We start from the raw sequence: 21,428 nt of genomic DNA on the forward strand, positions 1-21,428 counted from the left end.
TCTCAGAGTTCATGGGGGTCCAGGAAATTAGAAAAGTTTGAGAAGCACGTACTGATCTAAACACAGGGCAAGTCATCCCAGGCTACTCAATCCGTCTGATGACGAGAGGGAGTCATTTAGAGCTCGCTCTCCTCAGCCCCCTTCTGATTGGTTTTTTGAGATGATTCATTTGTTGTTTACCGGCTCTCACAGAGGTCATCTATTGACTCCTCTCTCTCTGTCTCTCTCGGTCCCTGTGACACAGATGAGAGCCACCGGACACCACAACAAATCGGTTGACCCACTGGCCTGACTCTGTCTGCATTTGTGCCAGGTTCACTTTTATTTATTTTTTCTGCAATGGCTGCTGAGGTGGTTTCTTTGCAGACCACATTTTCTAAAGAACAATCACTCTGTCCAAGTGATGTCGAGTAAAGCAATACTTCTCAAACTTTTTCTATTAACGAATTCTTTAATCAATGAATTCATTATAATAATAATTTAAAGGAGTAGTTCACCCCCAAAATGACTTTTTTTTCTATTGATTAGTCACGCCATGGAGACTAGAGTTCAATAATATTTTTAGATTTTTGTCGCATTCCTAAGACAAAAATGTGATAACAATAAATTAACCCCCATTCGTTCTGGATGGGGACCCGTTTCGAAATGGGTCCCCATCCGGAATCAATGGGGGTAAATTTACTCAAATCAAATTTTTGTCTATTTTGGGGGTGAACTACTCCTTTAAGGACCCCCAGTTTACTATGCACTCGGCCACAGACTCCCGTAACTCTGAGAGTGTACAAATGGAACCAGGTGGACCCGCAACTTTGAGAACCATTGCATTAAATAGCTTGAATGTTGTAAAATGGTAAATGGTGCCTTTAATCCAAATTGCTATATTATGTGCATTATATTCACGCACACGTTCACACACCGACGGTTTATAGAAAACCATGCAAGGCACCAACCTGCTCATCGGGAGCAGTTAGGGGTTCAGTGTCTTGCTCAAGGACTAAAACTCTGTCTAAAAGTAATGACAATTTTGTCAACAAATAAAAACGAGACTAAAAGACAAGTCATTTTATGTTTGGTTGTACTCGGGTGTCGCGCTCTCAAAATTGCAGATCTTCAAGCTCACAACATACTTGTGACTATTTTAGATCGGCTATTTTCAGATCAGCCATTACGACTCCGTCAAAGGTCTGCCAAAATATTTTTTGACGGCTAAATCAATGTAGATTTAGTCAACTAAAATCGTATGATACTTAGTCGGCTAAAACTAGATTACAAATAAAACATTTAAAATGACAAAAAATGTGACTAAAACTAAATTGATTTGTATTCAAAAGACTTTGACTAAAACTAAATCAAACTGTGCTGTCAAAATTAAGCCACTGCCAACCGATGTCTGTGTCGTCTGATGATATTTATTTTATGCTTACGAAGCCCGAACTTGATTGAGCCCTTTCAAATGTGAATTCGAGAGCCAGTTCATTGAAAATTAATTATCAGAAAATGATGCGTGTGTGTGTGGGTGGGTGGGTTGGTGAGCTCTTGGAGGATTACAAAACTTTGCTAACCCATTTATGAAACCTTAATGTGCTGAATGAATAACAAGTAGGTCATAATTCTGTAGTCGTATGCAAATTGTCCAGTGAATGTTGAATTTGAATCAATTTCTTATTTCTGTAATGAGGCTTTCCTGTGTTGGCAGCCTTGTGGACTTTCCTTGAACCCCCCAAAAATGGCGGACTCCTGTAACGCACACTTTAATAAACCTTGTTAATGGCACACGTGTGTGTGTGTGTGTGTGTGTGTGTGTGTGTGTGTGTGTGTGTGTGTGTGTGTGTGTGCGTGTGCGTACGTGTGCGTTTTTATGCAAATAATTGTCGCTGTCGGGTGGAAACCTTGTATGTCCATAACCGTGTTAATCGTGTTAACGCTTTTCATTTATTCAATATTTATAAAACCCACAGGCAAACGTAACCACTTTCTTTTTTTTTAAAGATTTGTTTTGGGGCTTTCATGCCTTTATTAGATAGGACAGTAGACTGACAGGAAATGGGGAGTGACATGCGGCAAAGGTCGTCCTGATCGTGGAATCGAACCGGCGATACCGCCAGGCATCAATGCCTTTGAGACAATGCCTATGTGGTATGTGCCTGGACCAGTAGGCCAACGGGTGTCCAACGTAACCACTTACACTGTCAAAAGCTCAAAATAGCTGAACACACAACTCACAGCACTCCGTGATTTTTTCACATTGTGAGCTCGTAGATCAGCTATTTTTGCTACTTGTGCATGACACCAATGTACGACAAAGTAGTGTTTTCTGCTCAACAATGTTATACTGTAGGACTATCCCAGTTAACCGCTTAAACCCCAGCATCCATATTGTGGGGAAAGCTTTCGCAGGAAGTTGCACATCGACAAGCTCACAGCGCGTTGTGATGCACTGTGAGCTTGAAATGTGCTGCTTTCTTGCAAAAGAAACCATCCAAGTGGTTAAGGCTGTACTCATACAGTGTGCAGGTTATTTCAGAATCTACAACGCACATACGGTACAGTATACAGTATACACACAAACACACACACACACAGGGAATATACAAATCCATAACTTAGCCAGGGGTGTTTTCTAACTAAGGGCATATTCTTCTTCTTAGCAACATCCTTGAGGATGTACATGCAGAGGAAAGCAGTGCTACACACTTTTTGAAAATGCAGACATCAGGTCTGAGCTGGTGCCCTCAAGCACCTGCCATTCGGTGTCTTGCTGAAATAGTTTTATTTCTAAAGTATTTTTTGGTAAAAAATAAAAATCTAATAAATATAAATATCCCAGAATATTATAAATCAATCATTAGTCCAGCAGTGAAGTAGGTAAGGCCTCAGGATCCCAGCCTAATCGATATAAGTTGTCAGTCTACTCTACACCAAGAATGATCGTTATCGGTGCTCAGGTGGTCCAGTGGTTAAATAGTTATTACCCACCACCGTGGAGGCTCAGTGTTCGAATCCTCCGCGGTGTGTCCGGCTTTGTCGAATGGCAGCGGGGGGAGTGTTTGGCAGGAAGGGTGGGACAAAGGCTCTACTTCCTCCCGGTGGGGGGTCCTCACTGGCAGGTGAAACGGTAGGATACAACAGCAGTGACACCACACAGAAGTGTGTGTGCGTGGGAGGAATCAATTGGCATAACGACTAAACTGGGGAGAAACCAGGGGTAAAAAGCTAAAGGTTGTTTTGTCGTCACTTGTGTACAGCAGAAAGAAATGGCTTTCAATCAATTCACAATTCACACTGGGTCCCACTGTCACTGTGACCTGCTAGACTGCAAGCTGAGGAAAGCACTTTATCACAGCAGGGAACATAGGAACAGAACACTATGGACACTCTGATATTGCTTCTGTTGGGCAGAAAAACCTTGTATCTTTTATGAATGCCCTGCTATGTAATACAATAGTGCACAATTATTGAAAATAGCTGACCTACGAGCTCACAGTGTGTTGCAAACATTTGAAAGCATTTGTGGTTGAGTCTGTCTGTGGGTTTTAGAAATGACTAAACAATAACTATACATTGGTGCCATTGGATCAGTTTTTTCTGTGTACAGTTCCTGGAATAGTAACTATTTTGGACTTATAAGGTTTCCACCCGACTGTGGCAATCTGAATGTGGGGACCATTTCTGCGGTGTAAACCGCAGCCAGTGGTGGAGTAGAAGTAAAATGATTGAAAATGGGAAACACTCAAGTAAAGTACAAATACTCACAATTGTTCTTAAGTACAGTACTTGAGTACCTACATGCAGGCTACAAGTTACTTTACATTACTGTTTACATTGTAGAAATGGCAGTCATGCCCTCTACAGGGTGTCACTCATGAATTCGGTCTATAAAAGCCAGGCACAATGACTGGCAAGTCTACTCACTTCTTATTGTTTTTAATCATGCCATTTTGGTTATAGCTTCCATTAAGTACGTCTCTGCCTTACCCAGCATGCTTTGCAGCTCCCTGCCTCGTCTGGCGAAGACTAATTATGTATGCGGGCGCTTATGTGAGATTAATCAAATGACATTCAGAGCTGGCAACCAGTTGTAACCAAAAAAAAAAAAGAAATGGATGATAACAGCTCTTAATTTCAAACAAACCTTAGTTCTTGTATTGACTTGGGGAGCTTTTAGGTCACTGAATTGTGATCAATCTCTCTTAATCTCTCCTTAGAAAAATAATGGCAGGTTCTGCTACATTCCTCAGTTGTTTTAACCAATTACACGACACGTGAAAATAGCCGATTTGCTATTTTCTGTGCAAGCTTTCCCCACAATACGGATGCTGCCTGGGGCTTTCTGTTTACCGCTGCCTTTTTGTCGAGGCTTTTGCTTAATTTCTTGCACCGACCACACTGAAGCTCTGTTCTAAAATTTAGTATCACTTGTTTGCACTTCATCTTAAAGCTTTTAATGTTTTGTGTGCTGTGTTGCCCTACAAATACATTTTGCCTTGCCTTGAATCCATTCAATGTGTTTAAAAGCAGAAAGCTGTGATGTCCAGATGAGTTGAGTTGACGTCTCCCTTGCTTTTGTTGATACAATCTCAGACTTGCAAAACTGTCCGCAATCCAGAAAGCTACAGTACTTGTACTGTATATGAAAGCATAACGTTCACACAGGACTTGTAGGAATTCATCTTTTCAGTGAGATTTTAGCATGAAGCATGTTCATAACTTCTATGACCAGTGTGGGGACATTTTTGACGATTTGGGAGAGTGATACATAACACATACATTTTAAGGTACTTTAATCATCAAAAATGTAAAAGCCAAGATGTGTCGCCCAGAACTGGTCTTTATCAGAGCAAGTAACTTTCCCTGATGAAGACCAGTCCTGGTCAAAACTGTTGGCTACATGATGATTCAAGTACTTAGATTTTACGCCCACATTTTTTGAGTGCTCGGATCTTTCCGCTATTTCAAGATTTGGTTCCCGTTGATTCTGTAGAAGCACCAATCTACGTTTTTCACTTCTATCTCCATTGAGCACCTGGTTGATCTCTCTTTCCCTCTCTCTCTCTCTCTCCCCCTCTCTCTCTCTCTCTCTCTCTCAGATAAAAATACACGTTGGGTGTTTCTTTTTCCTATGAAATGGTGTGAGCCGGATTGGGAGAGAGGCGATGATGGCTGCTATTCTGGGACAGTGAAAGCACATTGTGCTGATGAATGGATTCAAACGAGAGGGGGAGAGAGAGAGAGAGAGAGAGGGAGGGAGGGACAGACTGAGTGAGTGAGTGATAGAGATGAGAAACGGGGACGGGGCAGCGGACGGGTCCATCTAAGCAGACACCTCTGTAAATTAGACGTGGTGTTATAGGTTGTATTATATATATATATATGATATTACAGGTATTATGGAGCACAGGCCTTCGTTTATCACGGACACTCACGGTGCAGAATAACACTGTAAATCATGCCGAGGGTTCCGTGTCACGGCTGACAGCCGTCCCCCCGCACCACAGCGGCCGCTCTGTGATGTCATCTGATCGGGCCGGATTAAAAGCCACCTCACCGCACTTTTTTACATTTTATTCAATAGGAAATTTGGCGGCCCCTTTAATCCATTTGGACCGGATCTTCTAGATCCTAACAGTTTTCTGAAAAAACCTATGTTTCTCTGTCAGTGGTACTCAAACTTTTTCATGTCAAGGAAGGACCTCCTAGAATTATATGTATTTGACCACGGTCCCCCATTTGAAAATACATAGTTCCAGGGACCAAGGGAAAGAAGGATTTGCGTTACAAATGTCTGCTTTGAAAAAAATATATACATTCAAAGATTTGGACACATTTTTCAAGATTTAAAAAAAAAATAGCAGATCTACAAGCTCGCAGCCGCGCTGTGAGCTTGTATATCTGCTATTTTTTAATAGTTAAAGCATGAAATAATGGTTAAGGTGGTGACAGATATGCATGCCCACTCTAAATAGGTTAATGGTGCGTTTCTGGAGCGCTCCGCCTGCCCGAGATGGGAGCTGAGGACAGTAATTGACACAATATATCTCTTCTTATCCGTTTCTGTCTGAAATAAGTCTGCGATGTACAGTACAGGCTCCAATGATGAGATGCTGTGGTCATGATGTATTCATAGAGAGAGGTCACTGGTTATACCGTACCGTAAAAAAAGAGGGGAAAAAAAGTTGGTGGAAACCTTGTATGTCCAAAAAAAAGCGTTACTTTTCAGGAAATTGAACAATAATAAAATAACCCGTTTTCCTATGACTCCAATGTATTTATTACTTACTTTGTTAAGTGTGGAGTTTGCATTTTCTCCCCGTGTCCCCTCACAAAAAACACACAGTAATCCTGGTTTCTATACTGCTTCCCCCTGGCCAGTCGGGGCGCCTGATGGAGGGGAAAGGAACTGGTTGGAATAACGTGTTCCTTCCACGCGCTACGTCCAACTGGGGAAGCTCCCCCCCCTGTCAGGTGATAAGAAGTGACCTGCTCACTCCTAACTCCTCATGCACTGAAGGAAGCATGAGCTCAGTTCAGGGCTCTCCCGAGGTAACCTCGCATCACCAGGCTTTCCGCTGGGGGAAAGCCTGGTCTTCGTTTACTAAACGGGCCGTTTGATCCGGTCGGGAGCGGAAGATCTCCTACGTTTTTCTGTAGTCCAAAACGGACTACACTTTGGCCGGAAACAACGACCGGAAACAGTTTCAACCCAGTTAGCGCATGCGCAAGTCGTTAGCCATGTAGTTAGCGCATGCGCAAGTACGGGTTAAAACTGTTTCTGGTCGTTGTTTCCGGCCAAAGTGTAGTCCGTTTTGGACTACAGAAAAACGTGGCAGAGGGAGAGCAGCGCCCAGGATTACAGCTTATTAGGCAATAGGCCCTAGTCACAGCAGCCATTTTGGAGAGAAGTTGGATGGTCTTCTCACTTCCCTCAAAGATGTTACCAATGATACTAATGAAGGCTCTGTTCCATTTCATGTTGCACAGTGGTTCTCAAACCTTTTACGCCTGCATTTGGTTCCATTTGAACACTCAGAGTAACACCTTTTAAGGGGTCATTTGAAACCCCCAAGGAAGCACGAGGGTCCCTGCATGGGCCACACTTTGAGAACCACTGGTGTAGCAGAGTGTTTCTAGTGAGCAGAATGGAACAGAGCTATTACACCTCTGAAGGAAGTGAGAAGACCATCCAACTTCTAGCCAAAATGGCTTCTGTGCATAGAGCCTATTGGCACTGGGTGAAAAAATTGGTTACAATCGTGGGATAAAAATGTAAGAATACAAAAAAAAAGTAGCTGATCCACAAGCGACGCCTTTTGAGCTTGTAGATCTGCTACTGTTGATACCTTTGAATTTGAATCCTGAAAAGTACCAGTAACAGTTTTGGACATAATGAGGTTTCCTTACCCGACAGAGATGATTTACAAGCGTTAATACTTTTCATCGATTCAATCTAACAAAACCAAACAGACGGAGTTAACCGCTTTCACTTTGCGAGCTCGTAGATCGTCAAATTGTTTGCTTCTTTTGTGCGACGTGCTCTTGTTGTGTGACGGAGTAGACCATTAATTTCCGAAAGAAAACCTAAAAAGTGTGAAATTCGGAGGTACGAGGTTTTTCCGCCTGAGAGCGACGCCACATTGTGAATGCATCGCGAGCCAGCTGTTGTAAAGCGTCCCTCAGTCCGCCCTTGCGGTGTCATATTTCAGCTACTGTTTGACAATACTGCCGTTTTCTCGGCTCGCATAAACGCTCCCATTTTCTTGTATCTCGCAGGAACATTGGCGGAGCGCTTTTGTCTCTTATCTCTAGCTATAGAGGCTGGCTGGTTTTTCTTTTTTTTTGGGGGGGGGGGGGTTCTCCACGGGAAATGTATTATTCATTGTCAACGGTCTTAACCCTCAAAAAACTGAAACGCGCCCGATTTGCGTTATATTTTAACCACTTTAACCATTATTTTATGATTTAATTATTGAAAAATAGCAGATATACAAGCTCACAAAGATGGGTGCAAATCTTTGAATATCTTTTACCCGATCTTTGACCCTCCTCTAAAATCAGTGGTTTTCAAACCTTTTCGTGTCAAGGACCCCTAAAATTAAAGGTATTTGGCCACGGACCCCCATCAAAAAAAAAATAGTGATTTTTCAAAAACAGCAGATCTACAAGCTCGCAGCGCGGCACTCGGTGCCGCGCTGTGAGCTTGTATATCTGCTGTTTTTCAATAGTTAAAGCAGTCAATAATCCTAGGCCTAAATGGGTTAAAAAGATGAATGTGCTAAATGTGATTTGCTCTGTATTGCACTCGTGTTCACATTCACTGGGACCTCTTTTTCAATTGAAGCGTTACCATTTCTTCTCTCTCTCCGTGGCGTCGTGGACACGCTGAAGATATCGTTGCTGTCGTCGGGCAGAAACCTCTTATCTCCATGTTCTACGTTTTTTTTTTTTTTGTTTTTCTATAATTTTTATCCCACGATTTTGCAACCCATTTTCACCCAGTGCCAATTGCCTATGTAATCCTGGGCTCTGCTCTCCCTCTGCCGCGCCTGGGGAGACAATGGACAAACCTCATGCTTCCTTCAATGTATGGGTAGTCCAAGTTGTTTCTTTTCACCTGACAGGGGGGATTTCCCTGGGATGGACGTAGCACGTGGAAGGAACACGTTATTCCAACCAGTTCCTTTCCTCTCCATCAGGTGCCCCAGCTGGCCAGGGGGAGGATTATTGAGACCAGGATTACTGCATGTTTTTGTGAGGGTATCAACCCTAGGAGACGCGGGGAGAACATGCAAACTCCACACAGAAAGGCCCTATCGCCAACCCCACCTAGGGTGTGGGCGCTGATGACGTGGAGGGAGGAACACGCCCCCAGCACCCACAGCGTCCCCCTATGGGAATCGAACCCAGGACCTTCTAGCTGTGAGGCGAATCGCTAACCACTGCGCCACCGTGCCCCCGTTGTTTATCTTTTTACGTACATATAAAAGTAGAAAGGAAAAAGATGTTTTTCCTTTCTACTTTTCTACGTAATTATTTATCAGTCAGTAAGTCACTCTTCACATTTACCTTTTTTATTATTCTTTTTTTCAGATTCAGAATGCGGACGACGTCTTGATCACGCCCTTGGAAAAGTTCCGGAAAGAGCAGATCGGCGCCGCCAAGGTAAGAATTGAGCACACAAGGTGATGAATTGAGCACACAAGACAACAATGGAAACATCAAGCCCTCAGGGCTTTTCGCGGTATTGTATAACTGTACCGCTGTACTTCTGGCAAACTGTTACTAAAGTATTCAATCAATCAAAAAGGGACTGTAGGCCTACTGTACTGTACCGTAGTACATGTTGGTCAGTGGCTCTCAAAGTGGGGTCCAGGCGGTCCCTGTGGACTCCTTTAGGGGCTTTTGATTGATTGAATACTTTGTTTACAAGATGTTTAAAACCCATTTAGAACGGGTACACATCATTTTTTTATGCTTTAACTATTGAAAATAGCAGATATACAAGCTCACAGCTGCGAGCTTGTTGATTTGCTATTTTTGAAAAATCGTGAAAATTAGAATTTTGACCCGATTCTATAAGTATCTTTTGAATCCTTCTAAGGTTTTTTGAAAAACCTACGTTTCTATGTCAGCAATCTGGCCAGCCATTGTCAAAGAAAAGGTCCTTTTCATTTAACTGGAGGTCATCAGTTAGTCTGTTCTTGAGAGACTACTGTGTCAGTGGTTCTCAAACTTTTTCATGTGAAGGACCCCCAAAATGATGTGTATTTGGCCATCTCAAAATATTTTGTTCCGGGGACCACCCAGGAGCAAAATTTGAGTTACAAACGTAAAAAATACATATATTCAAAGATTTGCACACATTTTCATGACTTTTTCAAAAAATGCAGATCTACAAGCTCGCAGCGCTGTGAGCTTGTATATCTGCTATTTTCCAATAGTTAAAGCATTCAATAATCCTAGGCCTAAATGGGTTAAGCCAGAAAAGCCCTCGGGAGGCTTGGTTGTTTCCATTGTGATCCATTGCACTCAATTCATCAATAAGACATACAATACATACACATACTGTACAGTACATGTACAAGCTCCATTAGCAGAACAGAAAAAAAAGATCCTTTTACAGAGAAAGTAGGGGAAGGGGTAAGTTGGTGGGATAGGAATCTAAGACCAGTTGTAATTTGAGGTCAGCCGCATGATTTTAGGTTAGCTTGTGTGCATAGGGAGTCAAGATCTTTAATGGTTCCCTTACTGGTGGTCTGTAACTCAAACAGGACCAATTTGTTCCATTTTTACACTCTCAGAGTTACGGGCGTCCTTGAAATGAAAAAGGAGTTTGAGAACTGCCGTAGCTACTGCTGTTACTGTAAAACTAGAGCTGCATGTGCTTTACTGTAGTTACTGCACGTATTTCATTCCACAGCGCATGTCAGTGCCCCCCATGTCAGTCGTTAAAAGTAACCTACAGTATATCAAGCAACCGAGAAAGGTCACCCCAAATTGATCCAATTAGTGGACAAGGAGAACGCGGGGACCCCCCGCGACCATAAAGGAGGCCCTCTCTCCAAAGGTATTATTCACATACAGTATTAGAAATTCTGAGGGTTAATATGACTTTCAGTGGGGGATTAATAATTTTTAACGTACCTTACCTTCAGGATAAGGTGACATCTATTAGCCCATCGAGGATCTGAGGCCAGAATAGTCTTTGCTACATGCACACACGCACGCACGCACACACACACGCACGCACACACGCTCACTCGCACTCACGCACACGTTTCTTTAATCCAACAATCGATTGCTTAGTTTATTCTTTCAAATGATACCTGCGATCCAGATACAGATTTGCTGTAAGACCTACAGTACAGTCCACCAACAGTGGACATTAGTGTTGAAGTTGAAAATGAACAGAAGAGGATGGAAAAATGGTAAATGGTGCATTTATATAGCGCTTTTATCCAAAGCGCTTTACAATGTGCATTACATTCACCCATTCACACACACATTCATACACCGGTGGCGGTGGAAGCCATGCAAGGCACCAACCAGCTCACCGGGAGCAACTCGGTGTCTTGCCCAAGGACACTTCGACATGTAGACAAGAGGATTTGAACCGCCAACCCATGGGTCATTGGCCAACCTGCTCTACCTCTTGAGCTACAGCCGCCCCGCGGAAAGCGCGTTGTTGTGCATATCGTGGTCTGTTCCCTTGGCTGAGAACCTTGCAGCCATCACACATTGTGCACACAAGCCAAGCCTTGCGTTATGCATTCACGGGAGGCCGCCATCGTGATTTATACTATGTGACTTCATTTTGTGTCCTTCTCATAAGCGACACCGCATCACATGCAAAGGAAGCATTTCCTTTTGTAACGGGGGACCATCATCAGTCATGCCCCCCCCCCCCATCCCCCAGTCATTCCACTATTCTGCCATAATGAAACGGCTCTCCTCTCTCTCTCTCTAGCCTACTGCATATGCAGTGGTGTCAAGTAACTAAGTACATTTACTCAAGTACTGTACTTAAGTACAATTTTTGAGGAATTTGTACTGTACTTTCCAATTTCCAGTACTTTTACTTCTACTCCACAACATCTTGGATACAAATATTGTACTTTTGCTCAACTACAATTATTTGAAAACTTCATTAACCACTTCAGCCCTATATACATTTTGACCATTTGAAAATAGCCCATCTACAAACTCACAATATGTCGCGATGTGATGCGAGCTTGTAGATCTGCTATCTTCATATATCTTTCTAAAACTTGAAATGGGGCATTCTGCATAATGAGTACTTTCTACTTTTGTACATTTTGATACCAATACTTTTGTACTTTTACTCAACTACATTTTGAATTTGAGTACCTTTTCCACCCCTGTGCACATATGCAACTGTCAGCTGTGCCCGCTGTCCTCTGTGTGTGTTCATCAAACTGTTGACGTCGGGCGGAAGGAAACCTTGTAGGTCCAAAACGTTACCTTTTTTTATGCTTGAAAACATGCTGAAAATAGCCTATTTCCAATGCTTTTGTTCGGCACTCTTGTGCGATGAAGCAGGGCGTTTGTTTATGAAAATTAACATAAAGAGTTTAAATATGGAGATATGAGGTTTCTGACCGCCCGACAGGAACGAAATGCTCTCTCTCTCCCTCTCTCTCCCTCTCTCTCTCTCTCTCCCTCTCTCAGTCTCTCTCTCCGTCTCCCATTTCCTCAGACCACTTCCTACTAATGGCCTCCCCCCTTCTCCTTCCCCATCCACTGTTAAACATTAGAACAACTACAGTGAGATGAAAGGCGGGGGGTTGGGGAGGAGGGGGGGGGGGGGGGGTAGTGGGTGATCACGAGGGTAGCTTCCAGCCCCCTTTGCTTCTTCCAGGAATCCTGGGAGACATGTGCAGGCGGTACTGACCCCTCTCTCTCTCTCTCTCTCTGCCACGGCGGAGGATGTCAGACTGAACCATGCGGGGGATATTAGCTCTCGCGCCTTATTTGGGAATTGCTGTGAAATAATCCCTGTGAGGTCACTTGAACTGCAGGGCCTGGTGGCTGCTTTCACATCACATGCAGACTGAGAGCACACATTGTTGCTGCTGTCTGGCAGAAACCTTGTATATGTTGTTTTTTTTGGAAATTAATTCCCTAGTTCAGGGGTCTTCAGCAGGGGGTCCGGGACCCCTAGGGGGTCCTCGGAGTTAGAACAAGGGGGCCGCAAAATCCTTGTGGGATAGGATAATTATTTTAAATGAACAACATGAACCCTCGCACCCCTATTCTCTGAGGAGAACTTTAGCCAAAACTAGCCGATCTACAAGCTCTCAACGCTTCACGCTGCGAGGCATTGAGAGCTTATAGATCAGCTATTTTTGGCAAATAGGTTTGGTGTAGAGATAAAAAAGAGCAGACCAAGTTCAGAGTGAAAGGTCAAGTTTACTAAGGATCGACGATTTAAGATTTTAAGTGGTTAAGTGTCAAACAAGTCTATGAATCTATCTATGAAATCGATGAGAATCTCCATCGAACATTTATACAATTTGTACAGGGGGTCCCTGCTTCATCTCTCTCTCTCTCAGCTAAAGGGTCCTTGGCCTGAAAATGTTGAAGACCCCTGCCCTACTTTGTCGTACTACAGTGTCACACAGAATTAGCAGAAGCCGATCTACAAGCTGATCTACAAGCTCACAAAGCGTTGTGTCGCTAGTAGATTGCCTTCTTTAAATGAACCAGACCGGTGCCCGTTGGGCAGAATAGTCACCATTGATGTCCAGTTGTACAATACCCGTTGTATCCGTCTGTCTGGCTGACACTCTTTTATGCCCATATATGGAGTTCCGTGTCCAGGCCAGTCTGTGATGTCATCTAAAGATGTTGGGCACTGTAGTGATGTCAGTCAGTGGTGTCAGTTGGGCTTTGTTGATGTCAGTTGGGCATTGTTACCATGGTGGCGACACTGTTTGTTTAGTATCAGTGATGTCAACATGCAGACAGACGGACGGCGGACAGACATTCGCTAAATTAATAGTTAATGCGCCGGGGGGGTAAATTCCCTGCCCACCACCACAGAGGTTGTGCGTTTGAATCCACCGTGGTGCAGCCTGCTTTGTCGGGCGTCTATATGTTTTGATTGGCCCGTGTTTGGGGTAGGGAAGCCAGGCGGGAAGGTGATAGTCGTATTGCGAAGCAAAATGCATATAAATCTGAGACATGAAAATCTTAGAGAACCAGTGCTATAAATCCAATTCAGTCTGGTAACTCACAAATAGATTGAGATGAATAATGTATTTATAAAAAGTAAATAGTGTAAATATTATATTTGATCTTGGCGTTCATGCTGTGCTATTACGTTACTCCCTGCTGAGCATATTAGGTTATCCGTTGTTGTGGGGGGAGGGGGGCGGAGCTGAGCATGCATATCATTCTGAATCTACGCCACAGAGCTGACCACAGTGAACAACATTTAAAACACAGTAGCAGTTGCAGGTGTAAAAAATATTCCACAACTTAATGGCATATATCTTTTTTCTACAAACAAGCCGTCAGAGATTAAATCTAGGGTCCAACGTTCTCTGACTGGAACACTTTTAACGGCTGTCGCTCAGTTGAAAGCACCGGGTCGATCCTGGACTACTGGTACTGTGTGTGTGTGTGTGTGTGTGTGTGTGTGTGTGGGTGGGTGTGGGTGTGTGTGTGTGTGTGTGTGTGTGTGTGTGTGTGGGTGTGGGTGTGGGTGTGGGTGTGGGGGTGTGTGTGTGTGTGTGTGTGTGTGTGTGTGTGTGTGTGTGTGTGTGTGTGTGTGTGTGTGTGTGTGTGTGTGTGGGTGTGGGTGTGTGTGTGTGTGTGTGGAAATAGCCGAGCTACAAGCTCAAAAGGCGTCGGGGACACATCTATTTTCTATGTGCGGTCGGCCCGTACGACAAAGTATATTCACTACTACGTAATCAATCTGTGATACGGTGGTCCCGCCTGTGCCTAACGATGATGTCACTGGTAGGCAGGTTTCTGAACTGTCCAACAGCCCTCCGATGAGACTCAGAACCGAGTAGGATTTATTTATTTAGTGTTTTATCATCGTGAGCGGAGTGCTGCCATGCATATACTGTAGACCTCTGCAGTATATCTGCCTGAACTATAGCTCAAAGGCTACGTATTGTTTCTGCAGCAACTGCATTTAAAGAAGGCAATAAGGTCTGATCTTTTAGTCAGCCTTTCAGCCCAGAAACCTTGAGTCAAACTCGGAACAGAAAACCGAGAACCAAAATGCATCTTCCCCTTTTTGGTTGGTTTCAAAACGTCGTCTCTGAACCCAAAGTTGACCCTGTTTAAAACGGGTACACATTATAGTGTATTATTATTTTATGCTTTAACTATTGAAAAATCGTGAAAATTAGAATTTTGACCCGATTCTATAAGTGTCTTTTGAATCCTTCTAAGGTTTTAAAAAAAAAAACTCTGTTTCTATGTCAGCAATCTGGCTATAGCCATCGTCAAAGAATAGGTCCTTTTCACTTAAAGGACCAGGTCACCTCTGGGACAACCAGATCTTATTTTATTCTTGTGTGGGACACGATCAACACAATCCTGAATTATCTTTTGTATTTTTAGATATGTTAGTATTTCAGCATGCTACAACTGGTCATATGATGCATTTTGCATCATATGACCAGTTGTAGCATGCTGAAATCGTCTGAAATACTAAAATATCTAAAAACACAGATTGAACACAAAAAATAACTCAGGATTGTGTTGATCGTGTCCCACACAACAATAAAATAAGATCTGGTTGTCCCAGAGGTGACCTGGTCCTTTAACTGGAGCTCAGTTAGTCTGTTCTTGAGAGACTACTATGTCAGTGGTGCTCAAACTTTTTCATGTGAAGGACCCCCAAAATGATATGTATTTGGCCACGGACCTGCATCTCAAAATATCTAGTTCCAGGGACCCCCCAGAAGCAAAATTTGGGTTACAAACGTTCGCTTTGAAAATACATATATTCAAAGATTTTCACACATTTTCACAACTTTTTCAAAAATAGCAGATTTACAAGCTCGCAGCGCGGCACTCGGTGCCGCGCTGTGAGCTTGTATATCTGCTATTTTTCACTGGTTAAAGCATTCAATAATTCTAGGCCTAAATGGGTTAACTACTTGCTGCTTACAGTCAAACGTACCACGCAGCATGTCAAAAAGAAGCAGTGAAAGTGTCGGGTGTTTTGCTGCTAACTGTGGTTGTGTGTACAACAAGAGCCTCTTTGAACATAAGGCCGGGGCATCTTTCTGTGAAGTTCACCCAATAAACATAATAAGCGTTGTGTTCCACCTTGGATCTCGGCCCGGCCTGAACTCTGGCTGGAGGAGCTGCAGTGTGTTGGGTTGGATGGATGCTACCATGTTTACTGAACAGCCCCACCGTCCAAGGAGCTAAACTGCCCCAGGCACTGTCCATACCTCCCCTGTGTGTGTGTGTGTGTGTGTGTGTGTGTGTGTGTGTGTGTGTGTGTGTGTGTGTGTGTGTGTGTGTGTGTGTGTGTGTGTGTGTGTGTGTGTGTGTGTGTGTGTGTGTGTGTGTGTGTGTGTGTGTGTGTGTGTGTGTGTGTGTGTGTGTGTGCGTGCGTGCGTGCGTGCGTGCGTGCGTGCGTGTGTGTGAGTTTGTCTAGCTATACTTATGGGGACTAAACGCATGTTCACACAGTCATCTGCAGGGGACCTCTGACAGTGTGGGGACAAAATAGTAGGTCCCCACAACGGTTAGGGTTAAGGTTAGGGTTAGGGTTAGGGTTAGGTTTAGGGATAGAGGTTAGGGTAAGGCCACAGGAAGTCTATGTAATGTCCCCACAAGTGATGTAAATATATATAGTGTGCGTGTGCGTGTGCGTGTGCGTGTGCGTGTGTGTGTGTGTGTGTGTGTGTGTGTGTGTGTGTGTGTGTGTGTGTGTGTGTGTGTGTGTGTGTGTGTGTGTGTGTGTGTGTGTGTGTGTGTGCGTGCGTATGTGCATGCGTGCACCAAATGCCAGCCCCCCCACCCCGACCCCCCTTCTGTCCATAGTTTTGGACATAATGAGGTTTCCACCCAACAGAGATGATTATTATACAGTATGAAACAATGACGATGATGGCTCTATGGCTCTTTATTATTTTGATATACATTTGATTGTACTCATTATTATAATATTCTGCCAAATGAGTTACATAATGGACCAAAAATGAAGAGTTGTACTGTATACTGTATGACCTGCTTCCTTGAATGGAACATCGACTGCGAGCAATAATAATTAATGAACTTGAATGCAAATTTCTGCTGATTAAATAGGGCATTATGTTTTACTCCTCTGAGGTGTTATTCATTCCAACAGCTATTTTTTTATCTTTGTCCGTTATCTTTTTCATCTTATTTTATTTACCGATTACACAGAAGTAACGCAAATAGCCAACCTACATACAAGCTCATAACACATCACCATTATGTGTGGACTGTCCATGAACTCCGTTACTGCGACTTACTACAGATGTGCCGTTTCAACTCTTACTGCTATTTTCCTATTTTACAGAAACTCTTAAATCGCAAGAAACCACTCCATTCCCATTGAAAAGCAGAATCCACCTTCATAGATAGATTTAAACTTCAAAGTCAGAGAAGGTCATAACAATAGCAAAAATAGCTGATCTACAAGCTCGATGTTCTGCAAATCTCCTGCAAATCTACTGTCTTGCCAATGACATGATGTGTGAAGTTTAGAAATGGCACATCTGTGTATGATTTTCAGCTGTCACAACGTGCGTAGCGTACCGGAGGCCTTGATTGGATTGACAAAGTGTCAGCATAAGCGACCGTCAGGTCGCATACACAAACTTTAGAAGGCAATGGTAGCCAATCAGGAGGGAATATGGGAAATGGGAGAGATCCATGTTGATGACATGACTTTAGAGATGTGTAGAAGGAGCGTACTGGTCATGGGCGACCTGACGAAGATGTATTGACATCGAAACGTTGTCACTCTTGCCTGCACCCTGTATTAATAAAAAGGCTCTAAAAGTCTGTTATTGCTCCAGTACGCTCCTTCTACACATTCAAGTCCTGTTCCTGAGATGCACCGGACCGGCCTGAACTAGGCTAGAGGCGCGATGGATACTCCTCATGCATGACTTTAGAGATATGTGTAGTACCGCTTTGCGTGATTTTAGGGCAAAATATGTAGGAGCAGTGTCCAAAAATGTGTTTTGCAAGAATCGGCCTCATGGTGGCACTAGAAGAGAAATGAGGGGTTTGGCAGCCAAGGAGTGCGTGTGCAGAGTTTGGCATGGATCGGGGCAACGGTGGTGGAGATATGAGTAGGGCAAAAGTGTGACGTATGACTGACAGACAGACTGACAGCCGGTGGAGGTTTTGATAGTAACTAGTGTCATAGTAAATCAGTGTCTTAAATATTCTGAAGAAAACCTGGAGACTTGACGTTCAGTAGCCTAATTGGGTCTCATGATCAAAATAAGAATATTATAATGGTATGTAAAAAATAACAAAAAATCTAAAATTTGCCACAGTTAGGACCAAGTCTTTTCCAGGGACACATTTGTCCGGACATATTGATGACCCCTGGATGGCAGACATCCCAAGTATCCCGGAAGTTGCGGGAGTCTCCCGGAAATAAGCGTCGCTCCCGGACGTCCGCGAGTGGCACTAAAACTTCCGGAAATCCCAGCTGCTCCCACAAATGCCTGCCATATCCTGCTGGATCCGGTCTAGAAACCGGATCTGCGACCCGCGATGCAAATAAATGTGTTCTCATTCGTTGTCGAACTGTCAATCTGACAAATGAATGATTGTCATTCGCTGTGGGAGATGTGGGCGTCTAAAAGTGACCAACCACTGGTCTCAGATGCAGTCATGCATAGACTGGGTTCTCAAGCGCGAAGGATATAATCAGCTCATAACAGTAAACAGAGCTGCCTAATATGAATAAAAATTACAACTGTCGGTTCTTTTTCGCTGGACATATAGCTGCGTCAGCCTGTGCGACGCGCGGCAGCCTGCAGGCAGGCTGTTGTGTCTCATTGTGAGAGAATGTTGAGTTTTTTTAGTTGTTTTTTGCTTCACTATATGTGTCCCAATTTGGCTGGGAGCCAGTCATTGGATTTTTATTTTTTCATTTCATTTGAAAGCTGGGGATCATAGCTACAAAATGATATATTGGTTGTGGAGATTGACCCAACAGTTTTGAAGATATGGCTTATAGAATGATGCCATGCTGAAATACTACTTTTGAGATATTCAAGTTCTAAATAAATTTCTAACCTGCAAATGACCTGACGATCTCTCACATTAATTAAAAAAAGTCTTATTTACATGCAGAGTTAAGCTCTGGCGTTTAAGTGAAATGTAGCCTGAAATTTATGAAATGCTTTAGTGGCTTTATCACATTTTATTGAGAAAAAAAAAAAAGGGTATTTTCAGTCCCTGTCTAAAGCTGTACTTTCCGAGATGACTGGCTCTCAGTGAGATTGGGACACATATGTTGGCATTTTAGAGCAGTGGAAATGCTCCTCGTAAACCATAGTAGCATGTGAGGATGTGTGCAGGTTCTTGTATTTTTAACCCCGGCTTTCGGTTCTTGCCTCAGGGCTTGTCTTGTCTCAGCCTTTCCCCTTCGTGTTCTGCCTCTTTTCTGTCCCGTCTTGATGAATCAGAAATAGCTTCTGGTGAATAAAATAACCCTAACCCTCATTCTGTATAAAGGCCTTGTCTTTATTCGCATCATGAGCCCTCCTGCTTATGTTCTTTGAGAAAACCTCTGGCGCTGAATGCTGATCTTAACTGCAAAGGAGAGAAGCAGAATGCACATACGAGTGGGTGTTCTATATTACATAGAAGGCAACAGTATAGAAACATTTCTATTATTTATTCATTTATTTATTACAAATAAATTAGCAATACGCAGCTAGAAACTGTGTCCAAAATTAAACAGGCATTTGTAAAGATATTTCATGCACGACGTGTCAAAGGACTCCCAAGTTAATTAATTAAGAAGAATTCGGCAAAACTAAATGAGGTGTCGCAGACATAACTGTCAGCGTCTCACGATGTGTGAAGCCGGGCTGATGATGATGTTGGAATGTCAGCTGCTGTGCAATGCAAGCACAGTCATGTTGTTTTAACCAGTCAGACAAACCACACAGGTGTGAGGAACCAAAACAAAAGAGTGTTTTACTCTCACATTTAGAATTCTGAAGCAGCCTAGGGGTGGGCGATATGGTGGTTAATATCGTTTAGACGATACAATGTCTCCATGATATTCCTTTTCAGATATATCGTATATATTGTGATACAATGAGGGAGCCTTGTAAAAAATCCTGTTTATTCATTGCAGAATTCATTTAAACCTATATTTTGGTCTAAATCAGTTGTTCTCATACTTTAAAGTTTAAAATGTCAAGGTCTCCCCACCCGTAAGGGTCCATTTGGTTTCATTTGTATACTGTCAGAGTTACATACTTGTAAAGGTCAATTTAGTCCCTGGACCCCGGCACTTTGAGGACCACTGGTCTAAATGGTCTGTTACTCCTTTTTCTTTTAGTTTTTGTTACCCTGTAGGTGATTGTACTGTTAAGTAACTTGAGAAATAACCATGATAAAAAATAACATGAAAAAGAAGATTGTGTATCGTGATGCAGCTTGGAAGAATATTGTGATATTGTATTTTTCCATATCGTCCCCCTGTTGATGACCCCTGTGCTAAAAGTACTGATGTTCGTGAATGAAAGAAGTCATCCGCTTTGACGATACATTATAAAGTAACGAGGCGGAGGATCTTCTCTCCCGCCTCGTCAGAAGCAGTTTGTGGAATTATCCGGTATTAATCGCTCTCTGATGTCTCCCAATGAGCTGGCAGTTCACACTCGTGTCATCCTTTCAGCAAAGGGTTTGCGTTTGAGTCCAGTCTAGTGATCTCTCTCTCTCTCTCTCTCTCCCCCCCTCTCTCTCTCTCTCTCTCTCTCTCTCCCCCCCTCTCTCTCTCTCTCTCTCTCTCTCTCTCTCTCTCTCTCTCTCTCTCTCTCTCTCTCTGCCTCGTCTTGTCTGTAGTGGAGCCAGAGCAGCCAGCTTTGCACGCGTCGCCAACAAAGCGTCACAATAAACCGGACGCTGCTTTATAATCTGCGCCCTGCAACCCCTGCACCAATTAAGCGTAGCTTTAATGAGCCAGCAGCGATGCTTTGGCGGTGTCTCTCTTTCATGTCTCTCCTCCATCCTCTCAGAAGACATTTTGAAAGCAAAGGCCTGTGGTGGTGAAATCCTTTTGACACTTGGGCAGGCTGTGATGTCAGGGAGCCCTGGTGTTGTCTTTAGAGAATCCAGAAAGGTGTTGTTGGACACAAATGTGGGTGAAGTCATCTGATATTCACTGTGGCAATCCCAGCACCCCTCCACCCTCCAATACACACACACACACACACACACACACACACACACACACACACACACACACACACACACACACACACACACACACACACACTCTTCTGCCGTTTATTGTTGTTACCCATGGAGACGTGAAATCGCAATCCCTGGGGGTTGCTAAGGCCCAGCCTTGAAAGACAACGATGACTTATGGCCACCGTCCAACATATTGGCGCTGTCGTTGGTGGCGAAAACCTGTATGTCCAAAACAGTTACTTTTCACGCGCGCGCACACACACACACACACACACACACACACATATATAAACACACACACACACACACACACACACACACACACACACACACACACACACACACACACACACACACACACTCTCTCTCTCTCTCTCTCTCTCTCTCTCTCTCTCTCTCTCTCTCTCTCTCTCTCTCTCTTCTCTCCCCGAATCAAAACATCTTTTATCTGCAGCAGATTGTGGCACACCTGATGACTGGGTGAACCACCTGCTCCTATTATTGTCAGCCTC

General features: G+C 43.5%; 1 protein-coding gene across 1 annotated transcript in view; it reads left to right on the forward strand.

The window, feature by feature from the left end:
• arhgap42b (Rho GTPase activating protein 42b) overlaps positions 1 to 21,428 on the forward strand; it is a 168,903-nt gene that overhangs the window by 80,769 nt on the left and 66,706 nt on the right. The window contains 1 exon segment of the mRNA XM_080731273.1: positions 9,085 to 9,156. Within this exon segment, the coding sequence (XP_080587399.1) occupies positions 9,085 to 9,156 (72 nt within the window).

This window comes from Nannobrachium achirus (genome assembly GCF_963921795.1).
Source record: "Nannobrachium achirus genome assembly, chromosome: 8".
Taxonomy (NCBI): domain Eukaryota; kingdom Metazoa; phylum Chordata; class Actinopteri; order Myctophiformes; family Myctophidae; genus Nannobrachium; species Nannobrachium achirus.